The sequence below is a fragment of the Lithobates pipiens genome, unplaced genomic scaffold, assembly GCF_037356315.1.
Source record: "Lithobates pipiens isolate NorthernLeopardFrog02 unplaced genomic scaffold, aLitPip1_a1.2 Scaffold_23, whole genome shotgun sequence".
NCBI lineage: Eukaryota > Metazoa > Chordata > Amphibia > Anura > Ranidae > Lithobates > Lithobates pipiens.
Window position 1 is genome coordinate 208,607,510 of NW_027507785.1, and position 28,000 is coordinate 208,635,509.

The window sequence follows — 28,000 nt, forward strand, 5'->3', positions numbered from 1 at the left end:
ATAATGGACTACTATGCATCGCATAGTAGTCCATTATGTGTCACTTACCTGACACAGGAGCCAGCGAAGTCACCGCTGTCCCCTGTAGTCCAGCACATCCATCTTCTCGGTGGGGTCTCGCAGCTCCGCCGCTGGCATTCGCACAGGAGCCGACGCGCGTGGCAGCTCCGTCATTGAAAATGCCGCGCTCAGTGCGCCTGCGCGCCGCTGTCTACGGCGCTTGCGCCGTAGACAGCGGTGCCTGTTCTCGGCAAATATCTCCTAAACCGTATAGGTTTAGGAGATATTTCTTGGACCTACAGGCAAGGCCTGTAGGTCAAAGGGTGTTATAAGGGTTTACAAACACTTTAACAGTAAAGTGAGTTTATATACTGAAATACAGTACTTAGAACTCAGTATGAATGTTTAGATGTTGAATTTTTATAGCAGCGAACTTCTGTCAGATTTTATAAGCAGCAAACCTGTAAGATCCGCAGGCTCACTTCTGCTTTAAAAATTCAACATCTTACCAGTCAGACGGAGGTCTAAGTACTTTATTTCACTATATAAACTCACTTTACTGTTAAAAATAAGTGTACAATGCAAAACTCCGGTGGGTATAACAAGAAGTCCGCTCCTCCTTCTCATTGTATCCTTACTAGGAAGAAGTGCGCAATGTAGCGAGATGGCGGTGACGTAAAGTCACTTCCAGTACACATTCTGACGAGTCGCCTAATCTGACGAAACACAGTCAAACCAAAGATGGCGTCTGAAATCACGCGATGTTTCATGAGGAAGTCCTTCCTGTTTGGGCGGAAGTTGTGTTTGTAGCCTGAGGGTGATAGAGAGATGGATGCAGGGGGTAGGAAGACGCTGTTGGTTCGGCATCTGCCGGCTGAGCTTAGTCCCCAAGAGCAGAGGGAGCTGCTGGAGAAGAGCGGAGCGTGCAGTGTGCGCCTGTGTTGTGGGAGGACGAGGGGGAGCCTGGTAAGAGGGGAGCACCGTGTATGAGCCCATGTGTGCTCGGATCTGTGTCCGTACAATCCGCTTAGACATACACAGTATTGACGCTTTCATTAAAGCTGACATGTGGGTATGATTTGTATTGGATAGGTACATAGGGCCAGGCTGGCACAGTGAGGGAACCCTGTATTAGTCCTGATCGCAGTCTTCTGACCAGTGCTGAACAGCTGGTCCTGTATAGTGACCACAGGGACACTGCCACCATTTACAGAGCATCTTGAATTTTGTTTAACCACTTGCTGCTTAGCAAAATGGCGGAAAAGTGGTTTCAATATCGTGACCAGATGTCGCATGACGTCCAGCATGATAACATTGCGGCGATTGATGTCTTGGGGTGTCAGTCTGACACACCGCAGCACTGATCTGGGTAAAGGGTCTCTGATGGAGACTCTTTACCAAGTGATCAGCTGTGTCCAATCACAGGTAATCACAGTGTAAACTGGAAGCGTGTCTGTCGGACGCGAGTAGAAGAGCCGATCGGCTGCCCCTCTCCCGAGGTGGGGGGGGGGGGGGTGCTGATTGATTATCAGTGCACCCCCCACGGATGACCACCAGGGATGCCACTAGGACGACCAGGGATGTCACCACCAGTTATGCCAATCAGTGCCCACAATGGGCATCACTGATTGCCAGGCATCATTTGGTACAGATTAGCGTCCATCCGCACCATCAATTACTGTACATCCGTGCCACATGTCAGTGCCAACTATGTTGTGTACCCACTCATTGGTGCCCATCAGAGCTGCCTTATCATTCCTCTCAGTGCAGCCCCATCAGTGAAAGGAAAAAACTTACTTATTTACAAAGTTTTGTTACAGAAACAAACTTTTTTTTTTTTTTTTTTTAGCAGAAAATAAAAATCGCAGAGGTGATGAAATACCACCAAAAGAAAGCTCTATTTGTGGGGACAAAATGTTAAAAATTTAGTTTGGCTACAGTGTAGCATGACCGCTCAATTGTCATTCAAAGTGTGACGGCGCTGAAAAGTGGTCTGGGCAGGAAGGTGTGTAAGTGCCCTGCATTGAAGTGGTTAATGAATACAAGGCTTTCTATGATTGGTAGAGGGGTGGTGATGTCTTGATGAACACCTCGTCAGAGTATACCCCTTATTCATTAAAGTAAGATTAAAGTCTTGGTTTTAGTTTAAAAAGTAAGAAACATGTCCTACTTCCCTCCTCTGTGTGGCGGTTTTGCACAGAGCAACCCAGATCCTCCTCTTCTCTGGGTCCCCCTGTTGGTTCTCCTGGCCCCTCCCTCCTAACAAGTGTCCCCACAGCAACTTGCTTGATGCAGGGGCACCCAAGCCCCTGCTTTGTGTATCCATTCAGACAGGGAGCTGCAGCTCAGCCCCGCCCCCTCTCTGCTTATTGTCTCACTGACTTTGACAGAAGCGGCTGCCAATGAGGAGGGAGAGTCCTGGAAAACCTAGTCTCTTGGGCAACGTTGCTGGTTCGATATGGACTCAGGGTAAGAATTAGGGGGGCTGCTGCACCCAGGTTTTTTTTTTTTTTTTTTATCTTAATCCATAGATTGCATTAAGATAAAAAAAAAAAAAAAAACCTTTCTGCCTTTGGAACCATTTTGAGGCTGGGTTCACACTGTGTGATTCACACCGCACTGCTGTGCACATCACATGGGATCTGTGCGATGCAAATTCGGGCATACAGATTGTATGGCTGAATTCGCACCAAAATGGTGCAGGACCCTTTTTTGGTCCGCGCTGGCATCGGATCCCATGGATTTACACAACCATGTGACCAGATTCCTTCACCGTTTGGAAGTTCGCACAGCGAACTGATCTGGGGGGGGGGTGTCGTTAACTTTGTATTGCCACCCACAGCGATTCGCATAGGGCAGTGTGAACTGCCTGCCAGAGACATGCAATGCGGGAACATGCACTGGAATCGCACTGGTTCCCGCATTGCAGTAGTGTGAATCGAGCCTAAAGCTCATTTGGCTGGACTTCTGTGGATCATGTGAGTGCAGTTCATTCTGCACTCACGTGACTTGTTTTCAGCAGAGAGTGGACTGAAGCCCACTGTTGGCTGTTGTCACATAGTCAGTCCAGGCTCTGGCAAGATCGTGATAATGAAGTCGGGATCCGCCCACATGCCAGGACCGGCACCCAGCTCAGCCTCTCAGTGAGCCACTGAGAACCTGAGCCGGTCGCTCCCGCCCCTCCACAGCCCAGTGCTCCAGTGAGCGAGGAGGGGACAGAGCAGAGAGAGATGAGCGATCAGTGGTGTCCAATGGCTCAGTTCTCAGTGTTAAAGCCGGCGGGGCAGATGTTGCATCCACCTAGGTAAGTAGGTTTCGTAAATAAAAAACAGTCCATACTTCTCAACCAATTGCCAACCACGCTATAGCTGAAAGACAGCTACAGCACGGTCCTCCCAGAACCCCCCTGCGACGTAAAGGGACCTCAGTTTTTCACCTCAATGCATTCTATTGTAGTGCAGCACCAGCCCAGCTACCCCCCCACACACACACACACACACACACACTTTTACTCATCATGAAATACAGTATTTAGAAGTCCGTGACACTGTTTTGATGTTGAATTTTAAAAATGGCGGCAAGCCTGCTGATATCACATGTTTGCCATTCTGACAGAACACCGCTACTTTTAAAATTCAGCATCTAAACAGTGTCATGGACTTCTAAATACTGTATTTCATGATATAAGCTCGGATTAATGGTAAAAATTGTGAAATGCAAGACTTTGGTGGGTGTAAAAAGATGTCTGCTTGGTGACTTCGGGCTGTAGGATTACTGCGGCAGAGTGCGGGGCGTACCAAGAAAGCTGTGACGAAACGTCACTTCCGTTACAAGATTTGATGGGTCACCTACTCGGACAATAACGAGATTGCTAATTGTCACATTTGCGTGTGTCCTTGAGCAAACTGTTAAACCATCAAATGGCTGAAATCATAACAGGTCACATGTGCAGCACCATGGCAGTTGCAGATCACAGAAACAGCTTCCTTGGCTCTAAAGCAGGGGGCCTCCAAACTTTTCAACAGGAGGGCCACATTGTAGATTTTACAAGTATTCAGGGGCTGAAAATACAGTTATTTATAAATGAATACAGTTTAAATGACTATAGTTTACATGGAGCCTATGTCTTTGTGCCACATCGTGCCTTTCCGCACGTCTGGGTGCCTCCTCATAGTCTCCTGTACATGTTCAACACATTTATGCCCATTTGCCTCTCGCCTCAGTATGACCTAACTCCAACTCTCTTGCGACTTCCACCCTCTGCTACACACGTGGAAGGATTTGTAATACAAACAGCGAGCGGTAAGCAGGGAGGTGTTACGCTGATGGCGTCACTGGTTGCTAAGACAAGGTCGATCCTAGCAGCCAATCCTCAGCACAGCGTGGCAGCATGGGAGGATGTGGCTTTGTTTCCGGGACCTGCCATACAGCAGCTGCTTTTAAAAGGCAGCAGATCGGCAGAGTCTGGGTGGGCTGCGGGCCTGGACAAAACGCACTAGTGGGCCGGGGGTTTGGAGACCTCTGATCTAAAGCATAGGAGGGCTTAATTCCCTTTTAAGGCTATCCGAAGATCTCTACAAATTTGTCAGTGCCTAAAAAAAACAACTGAGCATTGGTGAGGCAGTGTATACAGATTAAAAAAAAAAAAAAAAAAACAGTTTAGGCACTTATTTTTAATGCTTTACATAGCAATACATGCAAAAGGGGCCAGCCTTAAAGGGGTTGTAAAGGTAAAAGTTTTTTCACCTTAAAGTAAAAAAACATCTGACAATACTGTCCCCCCCCCCCCCCATTATACTTACCTGACCCCTTGAAACTCCCGTGCTTGTCCCCGACATCCTCTTCAGCGATCAGCCTGGCCGCTGATTGGTTACAGTGGATGGATTGAAAGCAGCACAGCCATTGGCTCACGTTGCTGTCAATCACATGGGGCTGAGTGATGCAGCGAGCGGCTATAGCCGCCAGCTGTATCACGGGAGCGCGCCTGCAAGCACTCCACATCATGCAAGGGAGCTCACCTGAAGTTGTGGAGTCCTTGCGGGAGGGAGGGACCCCAGAAGACCAGGATCGGGGCCACTCTGTGCAAAACGAGCTGCACAGTTGAGGTAAGTATAACATGTTTATTTAAAAAAAAAAAAAAAAGTTCCTTTACAACCACTTTAAGTCATCTAGCAGGACCCTATTTACTGACTAAAGTTCCACCTTAACGCTTCCAGAAATGTTGGGTGTCCCCATCCTCCTGCTATGCTCAATGGTTCCTTCTGCCAGCCCCGTGTTGCTGTACAGTCCCGTGTCCCTGACAGGAGGAACCCCTTAGTGCAGCTGGGGAATTGGGTATTCCACGCTTCTGAAAGTGTTGACATTGTCAGTGTGCAGGGAGGTGTTTAGACTATAGTGAGCAGTACAATGGAACCAGCAAAAACTGGTGTTAGTTTGCGATCTAATAGGGCCATTGAGCAGCTAAAGGTAGTTTGTGATGTCATTTAAAATGTAGAAGGAGGTGCCAAGGAGCCATCAAAGCTGGATGTAGTATTGGGGAAATTAGAATCCTGTGAATGGTTCCATCAGAAGCTTGTGATAGTGTGTGGGGTAATTAAAGGCCAACAGGCAATCGCTGGGACCCTCAGAACATTAAGTTGAAGTTATTAGACCCAACCTTCATTTTCATTTCCTCTCTTTTGGGGTTCCATCTGACACCCCCACCCAACTACCCACCTGAATGCAAGCATGCAGCCATTCAGAGATGTTCACATGCCACAGTGGCAATGCTGTGTGCCACTGCAAAAAAGCAGCATGCTGCATTTGGTGGGTGTTTCTGTCATGGAATGCTACCCATGCAAGCCTAAGCATCGTTTAAGCATAGTATACAATTGTGGAGCGGCATTTATAAAGCTTTCCCCCTCTTGCTTGTTACCGCTTGTGCATATCAAATAATAAGAGCTTACTTTTTTGTGTACTCTTAAATACTTTATCTGAGCTTAGAGTGATTGTAAAGTCAGAAAGTATGCTCAAGATAAAAACATCTTCTGTGTGCAACAGCCCCCCTAATACCTACCTGAGCCCCATCTAGATCCAGCGAAGTCCACGCATGCCTCAGCCATCTGGTACTCTCCCTCTTGATTGGCTGAGACACAGCTGTTCTCGCTGCTGTTAATCAGTCAGTTAGCCAATGAGGGGAGAGAAGGGGCGGGACCGAACCACGGCTCTGTGTCTGAATGGACACACAAAGCTGTGGCTTGGCTCTGTTGCCCCCATAGCAAGCTGCTTGCTGTGGGGGAACTCAACAGGAGGGAGGGGCCAGGAGCACAGAAGAGGGACCCTAAGTGGTGGATCCAGGCTGCTCTGTGCAAAACCACTGCACAGAGCAGGTAAGTATAACTTGTCTGTTATTTTTATAGGAAAAAAAAACAAGACTTTACGTTGACCAAACGGTGCTGTAAAGAAAATAACTGGAGGGTAGCACTGGACCTACCAGTGATCAAAAAGACAATGATGAAAATGTAATATCAGATCTAAACTTTTTGTTTTTGGTTTTTATTTCTTTTCAGAAGCATGTGGCTTTCGCAACGTACCCAAATGAATTTGCTGCTGCAAAGGTATCATTTCATATTTTATATACTGCATGTCTTGAGGACTAAATAGCTGCAATATATGAAGTGTGTTGGCTATGCATACCATAGTAAACACTGATCAGGAACAAATAGGAAGATGAGAAAATTCTGAGTGAATTAGGGGCTCCTGATTTTCATACTTGGTTCACGCTACTCAGAAATTGTGAAGCCATTGGATTAGGGCAATGGCTGGGTAAGTAGTATATTCAGGAGAGGTCTGAAATGGCAGTGTTGGTGCTTTCCCACTACAGGTTGTTTTTTTTTGTTTTTTTTCTGTAAACCACTAATATATATATATATATATTTATTTATTTTGTCCCTTCATGCTTTGGTGTCGTTTCCCTGGCGCGTACGGCCAAGCAAGCAGCTGATCAAACAGATCTATTTGATTGACTGACTTGTAGGGCAGAAGAGGGGGGTCAGGGGTCTAATAGACCTCAGATATCTCTATAATGGGTACCTCTCACTGCCCAGTGTATCACAAGGGGTGGCGTTCGCCCCTTTGTGATAGCAATAAAGTTGAATGAAAAAAAAAGTGCAAAAAATAAAAATTTTAATGCATCCCCATCTCTTCATGCTCGCGTGCAAATGCAAACACGTACATAAGTCCAACACATGTGTAAGTGGTGATTGCAACACACGTGAGGTATCGTCACAAATGTCAGAGTGAGAGCACATATTTTAGTTCCAAAACTCCCGTATAATGCTAAACTGGTGCCTGTAAAGACTTTTTTTTTAAAGTGTTCCATATGGATAATTTTAGGTATCTTGGTTTGTCATTTCACCAGTGTGTGCAATTTTACATTTAACATATTTGGTATCTATTTACTTGACACAATATCATCTAATATATTTTACAAATTGGGTATTATATTGTGTGCATGGGGGTTTCATCCACTGACACTTGTATAACTACGGGACCAGTCGTGATGTGTGGGGTTTGGAAACTGACAACCTTGAGGGCTAAGCCAGCTAGGCAAGTGGCATTTCCCAAGTGTTCTTCCAGGACAGCCCTTGAGAGATGGAGCTCCTCCCATCGACACAGGAAACACATTGCCACAGTTCAAAAGGCGGTCCCTCAGGTCCCTGGTCAGTCATTTGTGTTTCCTCCGTCGGAGGAACATGTTGCCAGGAACCTGGAGGCCCCTCTCAGGGGCTGCCTGAGAACCTGCAAGCCTAAGGGACCGGGTCCTGGTTTATGGCTGCAGTTTGGGTCCATACCTTTTTTCTTTGGCTCGGGTACCGTCCAGCTGAACCGGAGCAGACCCGTTACCCTCCTCCTTCCAGTGCCGAGGTGGCCAGGGGCAGAATGACGCCGGTTTCCCCCAGGAGTGGTGAGTGGAACCTTCCATCTTCCCTCCTCGTTGCAGGGGGTCGGAGACGCCGAGCGTTCACTTCCGGCGGAACCGCGTCATCACTGCGTGCCGAGACTTCCGGTTCCGGGTCTCTAAGGGTACAAGGAGGAGAGGGAGAGCCAGCGCTGTGCCTGTGAAGCCCGACCAGCGTCCAGCTATACCGGATTAGCGGCGGGATTCGGAGCGTCAGAGGGGGACCATGGAGGCTATTCCCCAGGATACTCCGGCGGAGACAGGCACCAGCCAAACCCAGGTAGGCTGCTGGGCATGCTATTACTCTGGTGGAGTGGTGGTGTTTGTAGGCTGGGCCCTGTAGTACCCCACGGTGGTGGTTTACTCACAGTGAGGTTGTTTGTTAGTGGTGATTCTAAGAGGGACATGGTGCTGACGCTAAGAAATCCTTTGTCTTCTTATTTTCAGGCTAAAGAGATGCCAAGGGAAGACAAGACAGGCCGCAAAAAGTGCCCTAATTGCGGGAATAGGTTGTCCTCTGGCTCTAACAAAGCCCTATGCAAGCAATGCATTGCAAGCTTGCTTAAATCTGAGGCAGATTCCCCTTTAGCAAAGTTTTTGGGCTCCTTTAAAGAGGAAATGGCGTCGACCTTTAAGTCCCTCCGGGAGTTAATCACTGACGTGGGATCAGCTGCAGCTGCCTCCACGAGTAAAACAACTATAATCTCATCCTCACCATGCCTTACAACACCCAGCTCAGGGGAGCCCCGTATGGTCAGGGAGCCTAGCCCCACGTTGATTAGCCCCGAATCCTCTGACACTGACTCGGGTCAGGAAGAGGATCAAGCAGCATCTAAAGCCTCAAAATATAGATTATCTCTCGAGGAAGTAGATGAGCTAATGGGGGCTATCTATGATACGCTGGAAATTGAGGAGGAAGAAACTCAGTTATCCAGACATGATCAAATGTATGAGGCTCTGGGGAAAAGGAAAGCAAGGGTTTTTCCTATACATAAGGTGCTTTCTGACCTTGTCCTTAAGGAGTGGTCTGAACCAGACAAGGTTTTCTTTCCTAAATCCCTTAAGAGAAGGTTCCCTTTTGATGAGAGCCCAGAGGCGGTCTGGAATAAAAATCCAAAACTAGACGCCCCTCTGTCCAAAATCTCAAAGCAGGCTGATCTGGCCTTTGAGGATATGGGCCACCTGAAAGATCCCATGGACAGGAGAACAGACATTGTCTTAAAGAGGGCCTGGGATGCCTCTATGGCAGGCTTAAAACCAGCTCTAGCCACTTCCTGTGTAGCTAGAAACCTGGAGTTCTGGTTATCACAACTACAAGAACACTTAAAGGCAGGCACTCCTAGGGGGGAGCTTTTGAAATCCTTCCCTATGCTTTTTAAGGCCACCAGTTTCATCTCTGACGCCTCCACGGACTCCGTTAAATTTACGGCTAAATCTGCAGCACTTTCAGTGGCAGCAAGGAGGTCAGTATGGATGAAAACCTGGGGGGGGAGACACGGCGTCTAAAACCCGCCTGTGCAGCGTCCCTTTTACAGGAGACTTAGTCTTCGGGCCTGAATTAGACTCCGCCTTAGAAAGGACGGCGGACAAAAAGAAAACCTTTCCCGCAAAAAAGAAAAATTTTCAAAGAAAAATTTTTCGTCCCTTTAAGGAACCCTCTAAATCAGAGAAGAGTTCAACCCCCAAAAAACATTGGTCGGGACATAAAGGGAAAGGAAAAGGGGGCATACTGTTTAGCCGCCCCAATCAGGATCCCAAACCCCAGTGACGTCAGGGTTCCTGTGGGAGGAAGATTAAGCAAATTTCTTCCTCAATGGGAAGAGACAACCTCGAACGAGTTTGTCTTAAATATAATAAAAAGGGGTCATGCGCTGGAATTTCACAGCAACCCTCCTTCCAAGTTTCTGGTGACAAAGCTTCCAAGTCGCTCAGAAAAGGCCAGGGCCTTACCTTTACTAATAGGGGAAATGGTAGATCAAGAAGTATTGACACCAGTCCCTATTCAGGAACAAGGGGACGGTTTTTACTCGCACATCTTTGTGGTAAGAAAACCGTCAGGGAGATTCAGACTAATTATGAACCTCCGTCCACTGAATCGCTCCATCCGTTACAAGAGATTTCGGATGGAGTCCATTTATTCCATAAAGAATCTCCTGCAGAAAGAGACATTTATGGCAACCCTGGACCTAAGTGATGCTTATCTGCACATTCCAATAAGGGAGGAATGCCAGAAATTCCTTCGGATGGCAGTGCAGATAGACACAAAGGTTTACCACTTTCAGTGCAGAGCACTTCCCTTCGGTCTATCATCCTCTCCGAGAATCTTTACCAAGGTTCTCGGAGAGGCTTTAGTTCCTCTGAGGCTTCAATCCGTCTCAATTATCCCCTACCTAGACGATCTGCTCCTAACAGCCCACTCAGAGAGTCGTCTTTCTCAGGACCTAGAATTGACTCAACTCAGTCTGAGTCGATTAGGGTGGATTGTCAGTCAGGAGAAATCCAAGACAACCCCAACACAGGAGATCCTGTATCTGGGGTACTGGATCAAGTCTGTAGATCAGAAAATTATACTGCCGGAAGAAAAGATTTTGAATCTGTGGCAGAGAATATCTTTTCTTCAATGCAGCCCCAAGTGTACGGTGAGGGAAGTAATGTCGGTCTTAGGTCTTATGACGGCAGCCATTCCAGCCGTACAATGGGCCAGGTTCCATCAAAGAGAACTTCAGGGTTTTCTGTTAGAACAATTAAAAGGCAGAGATCTGGAGGAGGAGGTATCGATCCCCTCAAGGGTAAAACGCTCCCTCTGGTGGTGGAAGGACAGGGAGAACCTAAACAAAGGGGTTCATTGGGTCCTTCCTATCACTTCAACACTAACAACGGATGCGAGCAGTTGGGGCTGGGGAGCCCACCTAGGCTCAAGCTGGGTCCAGGACAAGTGGACCTCGGAGGAGAAATGTTTCTCTTCCAATTGGAAAGAACTAACAGCAATCCTGAGAGCTGTTCTAGCTTTCCACCCCGCAATACAGGGTCACCATCTACAAGTCCGTTCAGACAATACGACGGCTGTAGCATACATAAACAAACAAGGAGGAACCAGAAGTCCTCGTTTGATGTTGGTAGCCAGACGCATTCTCCAGTGGGCAGAAGCCAATCTGGAATCCATTTCTGCAGTTCACCTGAAAGGGGAGCTGAACAACAAGGCGGACTTCTTGAGTCGACAGAGGATTTCGAACCAAGAATGGTCCTTACACCCAGAGGCATTCAATCTCATAACAGCTCACTGGGGAGAACCAGAGGTAGACCTTTTTGCGAGCAAGAAAAATGCAAAGGTTCCCAATTTTTTCTCGCTAAACCCAGGAGATCAACCCCTGGCGGTAGATGCCTTGCAAACTCCATGGACTTTCAGTCTGGCGTATGCATTTCCCCCTCTTCATCTCATTCCGAGGGTCCTAGCAAGATTCCTCAAGGAGAAAACCTGTTTGATTCTAGTAGCACCTTTTTGGCCCAGGAGACCGTGGTTCACAACGTTGCTACAATTGACAGACTGTCCGCCTCTAAGACTTCCCTACAGACAGGACCTCCTGTCGCAGGGACCTCTTTACCATCCGCAGGTCGCCACACTGAAGCTGTCAGCGTGGTTACTGAGGAGGAAATCTTAAGGAGTAAGGGCCTGTCAAACAAGGTAATTGCGACCTTACTACAGAGTCGCAAACCAGTCACGAGAGCTATTTACAAAAAAGTCTGGAAAAAATTCAATAGCTGGCTGAATGGCCGGGACATAAATACGGCTAATATTCTACAGTTTTTACAGGAAGGTGTAAACAAGGGTTTAACCCTAAGTACTATTAAAGTACAGATAGCTGCCTTAAGTGTATACCTAGATGAACGCTTACAGGAAAATCCTTTTGTCGCTAGATTCTGTAAGGCAGTCGCTAGACGCAAGCCAGTCAGAATCACAAAAGTCCCATCCTGGGATTTAGCAGTTGTGCTAAAAGCTTTCTTGGGGTCACCCTTTGAGCCTATCTCAGAGGCCTCCCTAAGGCTTATTACCTTTAAGACAGTTCTCCTGGTGGCAATCACTTCAGCCCGTAGGGTCAGTGAAATCCAAGCACTTTCCATCAGGGAACCATTCCTACAGATCCTAGAAGACAGAGTCATTCTAAAGACAGACCCTGGGTTCTTACCAAAGGTAGCATCTAGCTTCCATAGGTCCCAAGATATTGTCCTCCCTTCATTTGTCAAAATGCAGCAAATGAGAAAGAGGAACGTTTTCATTTATTGGATGTGAGGAGGTGTATTCTAGAATATCTTAAAATAACAAATCCATTCAGAATCTCAGACTCCCTTTTTGTCCTTTTTTCCGGACAGCGTAGGGGACAGAAAGCTTCAAAAGTAACCATAGCTAGATGGATTAGGCTAGCTATAGCAGAGGGGTATAAGGCCTTGAATAGAGATCCTCCTGAGGGTGTTAAAGCTCACTCCACAAGAGCGTTGTCTGCATCCTGGGCAGAAAGAGCTGGTGCCACCCCGGAGCAGGTATGTAAAGCAGCCACATGGTCAAGCTTTTCCACCTTTACAAGGCATTACCGACTGGACTTAATGTCTAGTCAGGATCAGGCCTTTGGGAGGAAAGTCCTCCAGGCCGTGGTCCCCCCCTAATCTGGTAAGTACTTGGGGATCCTCTCAAGGGCTGTCCTGGAAGAACACTTGGGAAAACTGGAGTTAGTACTTACCGGTAACTCCTTTTCCGGTGGTCTTCCAGGACAGCACGATCCCACCCTTTATTTGATTGTAGTGATGTACTAATGTTATTACCTGTTATGGTTTATATGTTTTTCAGTTCCATCCTTCGGTTCTTGGTGAATGACTGACCAGGGACCTGAGGGACCGCCTTTTGAACTGTGGCAATGTGTTTCCTGTGTCGATGGGAGGAGCTCCATCTCTCAAGGGCTGTCCTGGAAGACCACCGGAAAAGGAGTTACCGGTAAGTACTAACTCCAGTTTTTTTTTATTTATTTCAGGTACTTATATAGAGCTGTCAACTTACGCAGCGCTTTACATATACATTGCACATTAGTCCCTACCCTCAAGGAGCTTACAATCTAAGGTCCCTAATACATATTCATTTGTACTAAGGACAATTTAGACAGAATCTAATTAACCTACCAGCATGTCTTTGTGGAAGGAAACCGGAGTACCTGGAGGAAACCCACGCAGGCACAGGGAGAACATGCAAACTCCAGGCAGGTAGTGTCGTGGTTGGGATTCGAACCAGCAACCCTTCTTACTGCCAGGCGAGAGTGCTATCCACTACACCACTGGGCATTTTAGGTTTTTTATTTTTTTTTGGTAACTTTTGTCTGTACAGGTTTCCTATATGATGCATAATTGGCTTAGCAAGGTACGGTGTTTCAAGGGCATCAACCTGAAAAACTTTACAGCCATTATAGAAATAAAGAAAATGCCTACTTTCCCTCTTCTCTTGGAAAATATTGAATTCTCCAACCCTGAGTTTATTTTATTTTTTTATTTTTTGGATTTCTCAAATAAAGTCTCTTATTGTAACTAAACATTGTTTTGTGCAGTTTATCATTTTCTGTTTTGAAATGTTCAAGAACTTTGAAATGATCTCTCACCATTCATTCACAGGGTATTTCAGTGCTTCACCAGCTCACAGTGTTGGGTCACACGCTTGTGGTTGAATATGCTAAGGAGAACCATGTTCACTTACCAGACCAGCCACCTTTCTCTGAAAAAAAGAAAAGGTTTGTGGATATTTTTTTTTTGCTCTATGTAGACTAAAACATGACTAAGCTCTACACCTCTTGCCGGTGTTTTGTGTGTGTGTTTATATGTATATACAATGCTGTGAAAAAGTATTTGCCCCCTTTCTGATTTTTTTTTTTTTTTTTTTTTTTTTTGCATATTTCTCACACTTAAATGATTCAGATCATCAAAAAATGTTGTTGTTACCCAAAGATAACCTGAGTAAATACAAAATGCAGTTTTTAAATGATTGTTTCGTTAATTAAAGCAGAGTTCCACCCAAAAGTGGCATCTCTACTCATTTGTTGTCTCCTCTTGCCCTCCAGTGCCACAATTGGCACCTTTCGGGGTGGAGGGGGGACAGGATACTGGTCTTTTTACAGCCTAATCCCACTTCCAGGAGTCTGTGCTGTGGCCCATGACGTCACCACGGGGCTCCCTCATCCTCCACCTGTCACCAGGCCAGTAGGAGAGAGAAGCGGGGCCTCGCTCATGCACAGTAGGGTTCCCGGTGTGAAGCCGTAAGGCTACACTGCGTTTCCCTTACCCGCAATAGCGGCAGCACCCGACAGCCAATGGAAACGGCTGCGGTGCCAACATTGCTGGACTCCAGGACAGGTAAGTGTCCTATGCCAGCAGCTGCTATATGTGTAGCTGCTGGCTTTTACATTTTTTTTATTTTTTCCAAACCTGCCTGGCTTTATGTGAAAAAGTAATTGCCCCCTAAACCTAATAACTGGTTGTGCCACCCTTGGCAGCAACAACTGCAATCAAGCGGTTGCGGTAAATGGCAATGAGTCTTTCACATTGCTGTGGAGCAATTTTGGCATTCTTTTTGGAATTCTTTTTAATTCAGCCACATTGGAGATCAGAATTCATGGTTCCATCAATTATGGCAAGTCATCCAGGTCCTGAAGCTGCAAAACAGCCCCAGACCATTACGCTACCACCACCATGTCTGACTGCTGGTATGATGTTCTTGTTATGAAATGCTGTATTTGTTTTATGCCAGATATAACGGGACACACATCTTCCAAAAAGTAAATTTTTTGTCTCATCAGTCCACAGAATATTTGCCTGGAAGTCAAGATTTTTTATTTTATTTTTGGTAAATGTGAGACGAGCCTTTTGTGTTCTTTTTGGTCAGCAGTGGCTTTGGCCTTGGAACTCTCCCATGGATGCCATTTTTGCCCAGTCTTATTGTTGAATCATGAACACTGATCTTACCTGAGGCAAGTGAGGCCTGCAGTTCTTTAGATGATGATCTGGGTTCTTTTATGACCTCCTGGATGAGTCGTTGTCATGCTCTTAGAGTAATTTTTGTATGCCGGACACTCCTGGGTAAGGTTCACCACTGTTCCAATTTATCCATTTGTGGATAATGGCTCTCTGGAGTTCCAAAGCCTTAAAAATGTATTTGAAACCCTTCCTAGACTGATACATGTACATTATCTGTATCTTGAATTTTTTTTTTTTTTTTAGATTGTGGCATGATCTGTGGCTTTTTGTGATCGGTTAGTGTGCTTCACTTTGTCAGACCGCTTCTGTTTATGTGATTTATTGATTAAAAAGGTCTAGCAGTAATCAGGCCTGGGTGTGGCAAGTAAAATCTAACTCTGCTTTCCAAAAAATTGTGGTTAATCACAGTTCATTCATAATTCAGCATGGGAGGGAGCAATTACTTTTTCACATAGGGCCAGGCAGGTTTGAACAGCTTTTTCCAATTTAAAAACATCATCTTGGATTTACTCGGGTTATCTTTGTGTAATATTAATCTATTTGTTGATCTGAATCATTTAAGTGTGAGAAACAACCACAAAAATCACAGGCCAAATTCTGCATTGGTTTATTTTCCCCTCCAGTGTCACCAGGAGCCAGCTGTCTCTTCTGGGTTCTTGTAGCCAGCCACCGATGACACCCACAGAACTTCTCTCCAACTCTGTGTCTCCATGTTCCTGCAATCTCCTATGATATGTGATGGGATATCCCAGGAAGCTGCAGGAGCAGAGATATCATTCTTGCCTAAGTGAAAATATACTAAAATAGTACTGACGAATGTGCTAAAATAGTACTAAAAAATTGTAAATAAGCATAGCAATACAATGGGGTGAGGTAATTTTTTGCTTTTAAAATGCCAGCTTTTGGGGGAGTGGGAGCGGGTACCTGTTTTTGACAGCTACCCTGCACCCACTTCCGTCAGACCTCGATGTACGTCACAAGTTCGGCCCCCCTCCTCCCCCTGCTGTCGGGCTGTTCGCACATGGACAGTAGGGTTCCCTTACTGACAATAGCGGCGCATCACCCGACAGCCAATGGAAACTTCGGCTGAGGTGCCAACGTCGCTGGACACCTAAGTGTCCTAATATTAAAAGTCAGCAGCTACACATGGCAGCTACACATACTAACTTAATTTTTGGAGGGGGAGGCCGGTACAATGCTTTAATTGAACAAGCTGAAGACAGAAGTTGATTGGTTATCATGTACAGCTGCACCAGATTTTACACTCCAGTTTTATTATATCAAACCTCATGATTACTAAGGATCTAAGGCAACTAATCTGCAGTATTCCACTCTAGTATTTTACAAAATTCGAAATGTCATTCTTTGACAGACTGAGAGCTGTGCTGATAGGACACAGTCCCATAAGTGCAATGCTGCAGCCTGCTTGTATTTACAGCCTCCCAGGAGCCAGTGGCCTTCGTGGGACTGCACATACACTGGCAGTCATAGAGAAAAATTGAAAACTGACAGTTGGGTGCAGCCTGTGTCCAAGGTCTTTCCACCTACTGACTAATTAGATAAGGGATGGTGGGAGCTGTTTATTTGGAGATGTTTTACATCGAAAGTGCAGCCATTCTCCAAGGAAACCAGTATTTCATGCATTATTGGCTAACGATGTATAATTTCTTATATTCATTATGGTACAAAAACTTCTGTCTTTTTATAATAATTTCCTGTCTTCTCCCAGCAGTGCAGAGAAAGCTGATGACTGTAAAGACTCAAAGCTCCCAAGCCAGGTTTCCATTGAGAGAGGAATAGCCCCAAATCATGGGTATGCGTTGCCTTGATTGTAACATCTACTATTTTGATTACTTTTGTAGAGCATTTGTATTGCAATGTGTATGTCTGCCTTAAATTTAAAAAAGGTCTCTCCGCATTTGAACTGGAACTCGGACAAATTTTTTTTTTTCTTCTTTGTTAATGCTAATAAAAAAAATACTCAAGGAAAACGACAGTATTTCTGCAAAGTAAATAATATTTTATGGTGCTCAGTTGCCTCAAACTGTTTGAGTCTTGCTACTTAAAGGGGTTGTGAACTCTTGACGTTTTTCACCTTAATGCTTTCTTTGCATTAAGGTGAAAAGCCTTCTTTAGTGCAACAGCACCCCCTTATACTTGAGCCCCGTAATTCCCACGACGGGAACGAGCACACCAGCTCTGGCCTGTGTCTCGTGTCCTGATTGGATAGATTTATAGTAGCGCAGCCATTGACTCACGCTGCTGTCAATCAGATCCAATGACGTGGGCTTTGGGGTCAGAGCCGAGTCCTGCAGGACACGGGAGCGCGCCCGCATGGGTGTCCGTCGGAGATCGCTTCCCCCCCCTTTTTTTTTTTTTTTCTTTTCTTTTCTTCAGTTACTTCCAGGCTTAGACAAATATTGTCATATATACCAGGTGTCTGGAGGAGGGGATTTCTCAGCCAAGCACACACTCCTGCCTGCTTGTACGAGCTAAGGGCAGATGGATTCCAAGCAGTTGATGCTACATTGTGGCATTGAATTAAAATTCCCAGAGGTCCAGTCAGTAAAATACTCTATTCTTCCAGCAGAGGACCAAATCGCATATTTGTGCAATTACTCAGATTTTTCACAACACCCCCTCTCCTCTTAGACTAGCTTCTTTGTCTGGGGAACATGAGTTCCCAACCCACAGAGAAGCACGCTGCAATTTAGCAGATGCTCAAAATTAATGGCACTCCCACATGTTGGCACCTATAGCACATTTTCATGCATTCCAAACCACATGGTTCTGCAGCACCATGCAGCTTGGCGCAGTGAGATAAAAAAAAAAGGGTTAGGACTTCATTCTCTGAATTTGTGGCAACCCATTAACCCTTTTTCTGCAAGGTCCGTATGTCATACGGACCTGACAGCGGAGGGTTTCACACCCACAATCTAGTGGCTGCAGCCACCGTTATTGTGTGTGAAAGTGACAGACTCCTGCCTGTCAGATGAAAGCATTCAGATGGCTGCGCTGCTGCCAGATTGCCTCCACACACCCCCAGTACCGCCCCACCATGTTTTCCAGGCTCTGCTTCACCATCTGTGGCCCCGAGAGCAACATGGCGGGTGCCAGGGGCTGGAGTGGAAGGAGAAGAGTGTGCACACGTTGTGACCTGGAATACGGCGTCTGTGACTTCACTTCTGGGTCAGTAACCCCCCCCCCCCCCCCTCCCCATCAGGGTGTCCACCAGCTAACTTTAGCTGGGAAAGGACATTTTGTAATGCGATCGCTATTGCAAAACATTCAGTGGAACCTAAAGTCTTGTTAATGAGAACCGGTCACATAGGAAACTATTTGTCCCCTATGAGATGGGGGGGGGGGGGGGTGGGGGGAATCTACCGTATTTATCGGCGTAAAACACACACTTTTTTTTATCCCCTTATAATCGGAAAAATAGGGGGTGCGTGTTAGGTGCCGATCCCCCATCACTTCTAACCTCTTCTGCGGCTTTTGGGTATTTTCGGCCGTTCTCGGCTATTTTTGAGAACGGCCGAGTGCAGCTGAAAATAACCGAAAGCCGGCGAGAACTACCGAGCACCGCCAAGTTACACAGGACGTCCGCTCTGTATCTCGGCGGCGCCATTTTTAAACTAAAAGACACTGACAAGGCTGCAATGGAAGGCTGCAAATGACACTGACAAGGCTGCATTAATGGGCATTTAAATGTAAGGTTTTTTTTTTATTTATTTCTTTTCCATAAACTTCCCTCCTAAAAGTTTTTTTTCTTTTAAATTCCCAAAGGTAAATTTTTAATTATACGCCGATAAATACGGTATACCGTATTTATCGGCGTATAACACGCACCCCAAGTTTAGTTTAGGAGGGAAATTTAAGGGAAAAAAAACTTAAATTTAAATGCCCATCAATGCAGCCTTATCAGTGTCCATCTGAAGCCTTGTCAGTGTCATTTGCAGCCTTGTGTTAATTGCAGATATTTTTAAAAATGGCGCCGCCAAGATGTCCTGTGTATCTCAGCGGCACCCGGTAGTTCATCGGCTCTTCTCGCGGCCACCTTCGGCTCTTCTTGCAGCTTTCGGACGCCTTCGGCCGTTCTTGGTGGCCGAGAAGAACTGAAGGCGGCTGAAGGCCGCCCAGAGGCTCAAAATCACTCAGAAATCGCGAAGGATCGGTGTATAACACCCACCCGCGATTTTTCCCTTGATTTTAAGGGGAGAAAAGTGCGTGTTATACGCCTATAAATACGGTTTATATTTTTGGGGAAAAAAATCCACAAAATCCTATGACCTTTGCGTGTGACATAAAAATTGGAACTGCCACTATTTCTCTAGGGTATCCGCTTTCAGAAAATATATAATGTTTGGTGGTTTTATGTAATCGTCAGGCTGAATTTTTTTTCTTTTAAACTTGTGCAAAAAATGGCCCTGGCAGCGAAAGGGTTAAAATGCATGAGATGCCTTATGCTGCACATGCACAGATCTGAACGAAACCTCGTATCTCAATCCCATGTGTCAGAATCCTCAGTCCCCCCTTCACATCATAGTTCCACTCTTTACATCACAGTTCCCTCCCCTTCATATCATAACCCCCCTTCACACCAGTCCATTCCCCTATTACTGTCCTTAATCACCGCTAACTAAAGGCAAAACTTTTTTTGTTTTGGACGGAGTGGAGATTGATTAGAGTGCTTGTCAGTTTTTATTGCTGTCTGTGTCCCCCCATTTAGGAGATTCACCCTCTCTATTTGTTCTGTTTACCATTATCATTGAAAGTAAAAGAAAGGTTGTCCCCAGAAAAGTAATAGAGGGGAAATCTTCCAATGGGGACTCTGGTTCTGATGACCTGGAGGTCCCCAAGGATTTCCTTTAATTTGCAGGGATTTCCTATCGCTTTGTTTTGGCTATGGGACACACAGGGAAAAAAAAAATTTGATCGGGATCATAAACCCTCCCTTGCTTGTTGCAAGATGAAAACGATTGTTTTTTTTTTACCTATGCTTTAATAGTTGTTTAATTTGCTTGGTTTCCTTTTTACTACAGGTTGCTGCATTATTGGTTTGTCCCTCAGTAGTTAAATGAATATTTACATTTTTGGATGCCATCTCTATCCTCTGTATACCTTTTTTAAGTATAAGCTTGAGTCTTAGGCTCTTGGGGTGGTAATAATGCAATATAGAAATCTGTTGTAAAAGTTAAAATACATAAACTGTTATGCAAGTATTACAGCTGTTGAAAAACACCAGTATGTCCCAGAGGAGATAAGATTTCAGCAGCTGTGAGTTTTCAGCGGTCAGTTTTGATTATGTGTGTGGCTGTTAAATATTAATTCAGATCCACACCAAGGTCTTGAAAATAAGTTTGTAAACATCTATTTTGAGATCTAGTTTTATAACGCATTGCAAGGACATAATAATGTGTGCTGCTTGTAGCTAAGTGTTTCCCAGCACATACATGCCATATTCTTTTGTTCCTAAACCCTTCCCTACCAGATCACTCTCTCTAGTTTTATAAAGATTTGTGATGTCAATCTTCTAAGACAGGGTGCATTGCTAAAGCAGACAGTGCGACAGTGACATACTGCGTTTTTTATGCAATGTTGCTTCAACACAGCAGTATAATACGAACAGTGCACATGGTTTTCTAACTGCCTCGGGCCTGCGTTCATGTATACAGATCAGTGCAGCTCAACAAATATGTTGTGAACAAGTCCTAATTGTGCGCAGAGCCACAGCTCAGTGTACGCTCTTGGCACGATTTTGTGCCAGGACAAAGTAACGCTTGCATGCTCAGGAATTACAATATCTCACCTGGGCCAATCAAGATGGGATCAGGAGAATCACTGGAAGGATGGGGGGGGGCAGTCAATTTGGCAGTTAAGTGCATCATAGTATGCAAATATATTATGAAAAGCTGCTCAGTATGGAAAACGCACCTGGGAGTTACATATTTCCATGCTGTTTATTTTCACCTTAACAAAAGGCCTGATTAGTGTGCTACATTGAGATCATATGGTGGCAGTCATGGGACCCAACTTTAAAGGGGAGGATCATCTCTGTCACCCCTCAGTAAAGGCTAGGCATTTGGTCATGCGACTGTCAATCATGAGGTCTTGATAAGTTAATTTTGGCAGCCTAGGTATTTTATATCTTTCATTGGCATATATGTTCAGGGCTCCAGAATAAAGTCATGGTTCAGTAGAGAAACCATTTCAAAACTTGCAGCTTAGAAGGATAGATCACTTCAGAGGCTCACATTAGTAATCTGCTGTGTGTAGTTGTCACACTAAAAGAGGGTATACAGTTAGGTCCATAAATATTTGGACATCGACACAATTCTAATCTTTTTGGCTCTATACACCATGCCAATGGATTTGAAATGAAACAAACAAGATATGCTTTAACTGCAGACTTTCAGGTTTAATTTGAGGGTATTTACATCCAAATTGGGTGAACGGTGTAGGAATTGCAACAGTTTGTATACGTGCCTCCAACTTTTTAAGGGACCAAAAGTAATGGGATAATTGGCCGTTCCATGGCCTGGTGTGTTATTCTCTCATTATCCCATTTACAAGGAGCCGATAAAAGGCCCAGAGTTAATTTCAAGTGTACTATTTGCATTTGGAATCTGTTGCTGTCAACTCTCAATATGAGATCCAAAGAGCTGTCATTATCCGTGAAGAAAGCCATCATTGGGCTGAAAAAACGACCCATCGGAGAGATGGCAAAAACATTAGGTGTGGCCAAATCAACTGTTTGGAACATCTTTAAAAAGAATGCCCCGGTGAGTTCAGCAACACCAAAAGACCCAGAAGACAACGGAAAACAACTGTGGCGGATGACCGAAGAATTCTTTCCCTGCTGAAAAAAACACCCTTCACAACCGTTGACCAGATCAAGAACAGTCTCCAGGAGGTAGGTGTATGTGTGTCAAAGTCAAGAGAAGACTTCACCAGAGTGAATACAGAGGGTTCACCACAAGATTTAAACCATTGGTGAGCCTCAAAACAGGAAGGCCAGATTAGAGTTTGCCAAACAATATTTAAAAAAGCCTTCATAGTTCTGGAACAACATCCTATGAACAGATGAGACCAAGATCAACTTGTACCTGAGTGATGGGAAGAGTATGGAGAAAGAAAGGAACTGCTCACGATCCAAAGCATACCACCTCATCAGTGAAGCATGGTGGTGGTAGTGTCATGGCGTGGGTATGTATGGCTGCCAATGGAACTGGTTCTCTTGTATTGATGTGACTGCTGACAAAAGCAGCAGGATGAATTCTGAAATGTTTTGGGTAATATTATCTTCTCATATTCAGCAAAATTCTTCAGAACTCATTGGATGGCGCTTCACAGTGCAGATGGACAATGACCCAAAGCATCCTGCGAAAGCAACCAAAAAAGAGTTTAAGGGAAAGAAGTGGAATGTTATGCAATGGCCAAGTCAATCACTTGACCTGAATCTGATTGAGCATGCATTTCACTTGCTGAAGACAAAACTGAAGGCAAAATCCCCCAAGAACAAGCAGGAACTGAAGACAGTTGCAGTAGAGGCCTGGCAGAGCATCACCAGGGATGAAACCCAACGTCTGGTGATGTCTGTGTTCCAGACTTTAGGCTGTAATTGACTGCAAAGGATTTTCAACCAAGTATTAAAAAGTGCAAGTTTCATAGATGATTATTAATCTATCAATTACATTTGGTCCCTTAAAAAGTGGGAGGCACATATACAAACCGTTGTAATTCCTACACTGTTCACCTGATTTGGATGTAAATACCCTCAAATTAAAGCTGAAAGTTTGCAGTTAAGCACATCTTGTTTTTCATTTCAAATCCATCGTGGTGGTGTATAGAATAAAATAGATTGTGTCTATGTCCCAATATTTATGGACCTGACTGTATATGGACTGAAAATCTGCCAGTTTGCCTTTCAGTCCATGTTTACTGCTGTCTGTCCAACAGACGCTGGTCTAATGACTGGCTTCTGTCAAATAGTAATGCTGAAAGACCTCAATTCGATCAGCGCTTGCCGCCAATGGCTGCAAGCTCTTATCTGTGTATTCTGATGGAAGGGAATTCCCCTCATGTCAGAATACAATAGCTCAGCAGAGAGGTCTCTGGATCACACATTGTTGATGCTGGAATCTGTCAGGTGTTTTTTGGTTGTAAAGTCAGGTTTCTATGTAGTAAGATAAAAAGCCTTCTGTGTACAGCAACCCCTCTCAGCCCCCCCAATACTTGAGGTCCATCTAGATGTTGCAGAAGTGTCTCTGTTGCCCAGGACTCCCCTCCTCATTGGCAGACAGCAGTGTGACGTCATTGTCTCCCACTACAGTCAGTCAGCCAATGAGGAGAGAAAGGACACAGAGCTGTGACTCGGCTTGGGTGCCCCAATAGCAAGCTGCGTGCTGTGGGGGCACTCAACAGGAGGGAGGAGCCAGGTGCACAGGGAGGACCAGACAAGAGGATCTGGGCTGCTCTGCAAAACCACTGTACAGGACAAGTAAATATAACATGTCTGTTTGGTATTTTTAACTTAAAAAAAAAAAAGACTTTAGTATCCCTTAACTACTTTCTGACCGCCGGAAGTCAAATGACGGCCAGGCGGCGCACCTATTGTGGCGGGAGGCCGTCATATGATGGCCTCCCGTTTTAAACAGGGAATGCGTGCGATCGAGCGCGCGCATCGCTGTTTCTTTGGTGACGGCGTGTCAGAGACACCGCTCGCCACCGAAGGGGGTGAACAGCCATTGGTTATAGCTCTTTACCACAGGATTGGCCGTGACTTCATCACGGCCGATCACTGATGGCCACACCCCCACTGTGCACGGCACATGCGCGCGCGACGGTGGCGGCGTGTTCCCGGGGAACACTGCTCGTCACCGATGCTGGTAAACAGCCATTGGGCTGTTTACCCACGTGATCGGCTGTGATCCTTTCAGAGCCGATCACTAAGATGTAAAAAAAAACACGGTAACGAGATGTTACTGGGATCTCCTCCTCACACACCGATCGTGTGTGAGGAGGATATTGCAGTAACATCTCGTTACCGCCTACAGTGTACACTGATTGCCCCCCCCCCCCCCCCCTCTAATGAAGAGGACCTGTCACTCACAGTCCATCAGAGTATCTGTCACCAGGCCCATCAGAGTACCCGAGTACCTATTTGCAGCCTATGCCTCATAGAATATATGTTGGAGTGTTTGCTTTCCAAAATGGGGTCATTTTGTGGGCAATTTCCCTGTCTTGGTGCCCCAGGACCTTCAAAAGTGTGATAGGTAGGAATGAAATGAGATATCATTTATGCTCCTAAAACGCCTGAACGTACTACTTCAATGTTCGGCCTCTCTATGTGGCCAGGCTGTGTAAAAGTCCTAGACATGTGGTATCGCCATACTCGGGAGGAGTAGCAGAATGTGTTTTGGGGTATAATATTTGCTATATACATGCTATGTGTTAGAAATATCTTATAAATTGACAACTTTGGTATTAAAAAAAAAAAAAAAAAAGATGCGTTTTCATTTTTTTCCACATATTCCAAAAACTTCTGGAAAAAAATTAACCGTTCAAAAGACTCATTATGCCTCACAGATTATACATTGGGGTGTTTGCTTTCCAAAATGGTCATTTTATGGGAAATTCCGTAATCTTGGTACTCCAGGGCCGTCAAAAGTGTAATAGGTGGTTGAGAAATGAGATGCGTCATTTTTGCTCGTAGAACGTCTGAAGGTACTACATCAATGTTGGTGCTCTGTATGTGGCCAGGCTGTGTAAAAGTCTCACACATGTGGTATCGCCGTACTCGGGAAGAGTAGCAGAATGTATTTTGGGGTGTCATTTGTTGTATGCATATGCTGTGTGTGAGAAATAACCTGATAATATGACAAATTTGTAAAAAAATAAAAATAAATAATAAAAAACAATCTTCATTTTGCAAAGAATTGTGGGAAAAAATGACAACTTAAAAAAACTCACCATGCTACTTACTTAATACCTTGGAATGTCTACTTTGTAAAAAGGGGTCATTTGGGGGGTATTTGTACTTTCCTGACTTGTTAGTGTCTCAAGAAATGAGATACACCCGATGTACTAAAGGCCTGATCAGATGTGATCAATTTTCAGTGATTGGCACCATAGTTTGTAGACTCTATAACTTTCACAAAGACCAAATAATATATACTAATGTGGGTTATTTTTACCAAAGCTATGTAGCAGTATACATTTTAGCCAAAATGTATGAAGAAAAATTACTAATTGGCAAAAATTTATGACAGAAACAAAGAAAAAGGCATTTTTTTTTCACAAAATTTACGTTTTTATTTATAGCACAAAAAATAAAAAACCCACTAGTGATTAAATACCACTAAAAGAAAGCTCTATTTGTGTGGGAAAAAAATTACGCAAGTTTCATATGGGTACAGTGTTGCATGACAGAGCGCTGAAAGCTGAAAATTGGTCTGGTCAGGAAGGGGGTGTAAGTGCACTGTATTGAGGTGGTTAAAGTAAAATTATAGGCAAAACTTTTTTTTTTTCTTCCCGTTTTGGATAGAGTAAGTAAGGGTTATACCCCCTGTCAGATTTATTTTTGACATTGGTGTCCCATTGCAGAGATTTACCTTCACTTCCTGTCCAATAATCAAACAGGAAGTGAGCAGAAATCCCTTAAGGCAGGGGTTGACAAATTTGCTTGGAATCTAGGAGCCAGCTAAAAAATTTAGGAGTCGGGTCCGTGACGGCGATCTGGACCTGTCCCTGGCCTGACATGGAGACGAGTGAGGGCAAGATAGCCCCAAGCCCCTCACCTGTCTCCAAGTCATTGCCCATAGCTCTTAGAGGGACATTTTATTTTTTTCAAATGACAAATTTTTTTTTAAATTGCATTTTAGTGTAAATATGAAATGTGCGTTCTCTCTGACCCCAGATCTCATATACAAGAGGACCTGTCATGCTTTTTTCTATTACAAGGGATTTTTACATTCCTTGTTATAGGAATAAAAGTGAAACAAATTTTTTTTTATTTTTTAAAGAACAGTGAAAAAAATTAAAATAAAAGTTAAAATAATAAAAAATAAATATTTTAAACGCGCCCTGTCCCGCCAAGCTTGCATGCAGAAGCGAACACATATATGAAAGCGGTGTTCAAACCACACATGTGAGCTATCGCTGCGATCGGTAGAGTGAGCAATAATTCTAGCCCCAGACCTCCACTGTAACTTAAAGTGCAACCTGTAGAATTTTTTTAAACATCGCCTATGGAGATTTTAAAGGGTAAAAGTTTGTCGCCATTCCACGAGCGGGCGCAATTTTGAAGCATGACATGTTTGGTATCGATTTACTCAACATAACATTATCTTTCACAATATAAAAAAAAAATTGGGCTAACTTTACTGTTTTTTTTTTTTTTTTTTTTTTTTTTTTTTTTTTAAATACATTTTCCCCCAAAAAGTGCGCTTGTAAGTCCGCTGTGCAAATACGGCGTGACAGACAGTATTGCAACGACCACCATTTTATTCTCTAGGGTGTTGGAATAAAAAAATAAAAAAAAATATATATATATATATATATATATATATATATATAATTTATTGTTTAGGGGTTCTGAGTAAAGGGAAGGAAGATAGGCAGGGGAATTGGCATTGCTGGTTGTAATTCCAACGGCCACCACAAGAGGGTGCCAGATTCCAGAAGGAACCATAGGATCGTAGAAGGCCTCAAAGCCGGGGGCTCAATTACCTGCCGCCGACGGCCCGACGCGATCGCACCGGGGGGGGGGGGGGTCCGCGGAGACAGCATACCCCCAGCTGTGCTGCGCCAGGTGGCTAATTCTAGTCGCAACTGCGACCTGGCGCCCGGGTTTTGTTGAGCCCTGCCTTAAGGGAATCCCTTGGGACCTCCAAGTCACCAGAACTAGTGTTACCATTGGGAAAATTCCCCTTCTATTACTTTTCTGGGGACAACCCAAAATTTGGCAATTTCTTTTACATTCACTTTCAATGATAATGGTAAACGTGACAAATAGAGAGGGTGAATCTCCCCATTGGGGGCACAGACAGCAATAACAGCTGACGGGTTTTCTAATCCTTTTCTACTCTATCCAAAACTAAAAAATAAGTTTTGCCTTTAGTTTTACTTTGGGCAGAGATTCTCCCTGCATTGGAGGTACTGATGTCATTTCAGGCCTCCATCTCCAGTGCACTTTCTATGCTGCCATAGTGCCAAACGTGCTGCCATATTATTGTGGTACCTCCATAGCAGTCCATATAAACGGAAGCGCCTTGTCATCAGCAGATCATTTGGCTAATCTAAAACCGAAAATTGGCATTTAATGGACAAATTGATGGTGAGAAAGAAAAATGTGTTTGTTTTTTTTTGTTTTTCCCCAAATTAATTCCTGGAGTTTCATTCAAATGTTTCTTTGGAAAGAAGTGGGTATTTATTTTTGAGAAGGGTATTGTTATGTCAAAATGTATTAGAAGGTTGTTGAAAATCAATTACACATCTTATATATTGTATAAAGGCAGAGAGACTCCAAAATTATAATTTTATATCTGATGTTGTAATCAGTTAAAAACTATACATAACATTATATGAGTTTTATAAATTACATGAACCTAAATGAACAAACATTAATAAAAATTAAGAAAGTTAGTGTATGTAAACCCTTGGAATGCACTTTTCTTGTTTGGTCTCTCTTTGGTTTGGTAAATATACCTTTTGCAAGCATTTTGTTCTCTGTTTGATAACTGCAAATTCTGAGCTGTCCTGTGTCATCTGCACACTTGCTGTGTTATCTTAAAGGGCCATGTTAGTTCTTCTCTGGACAATCATTCAACAGTTGATTTGAGCAGTTTAGCAAAGGCACTTGGCAGGGCTGACACCACTCGCATCACAAAAAAAAGTGTGTTGTCAGTCTACAAAAGGACCTTGAAGAGGAATGCATTTATAGCAAATCTATAGGTACTTTATTGTACTTGCAGAGTCTTTAAGAGGCAAGTTCACTTAATTTTTTGTATTTAAAAAAAAAAAAAAAAAAACCCCAGAAAAATGAACTCTGGCCAA

At 44.4% G+C, this 28,000-nt stretch overlaps 1 protein-coding gene across 3 annotated transcripts in view; it reads left to right on the plus strand.

Annotated features, from left to right (window-relative positions):
* Nucleotides 1–760: 760 nt before the first annotated feature.
* The window catches only part of RNPC3 (RNA binding region (RNP1, RRM) containing 3), a 67,414-nt gene continuing 40,174 nt past the window's right edge, over nucleotides 761–28,000 (plus strand). Inside the window, exons 1-4 of one of the 3 annotated variants that reach the window (XM_077452790.1) lie at nucleotides 761–966; nucleotides 6,549–6,596; nucleotides 13,589–13,704; nucleotides 16,674–16,757. In XM_077452790.1, coding sequence (XP_077308916.1) covers nucleotides 829–966; nucleotides 6,549–6,596; nucleotides 13,589–13,704; nucleotides 16,674–16,757 — 386 coding nt within the window. In that variant the 5' untranslated portion in view covers nucleotides 761–828. The remainder of the gene's footprint in view (nucleotides 967–6,548; nucleotides 6,597–13,588; nucleotides 13,705–16,673; nucleotides 16,758–28,000) is intronic. The other 2 variants (XM_077452792.1, XM_077452791.1) reach the window with 2 other exon arrangements.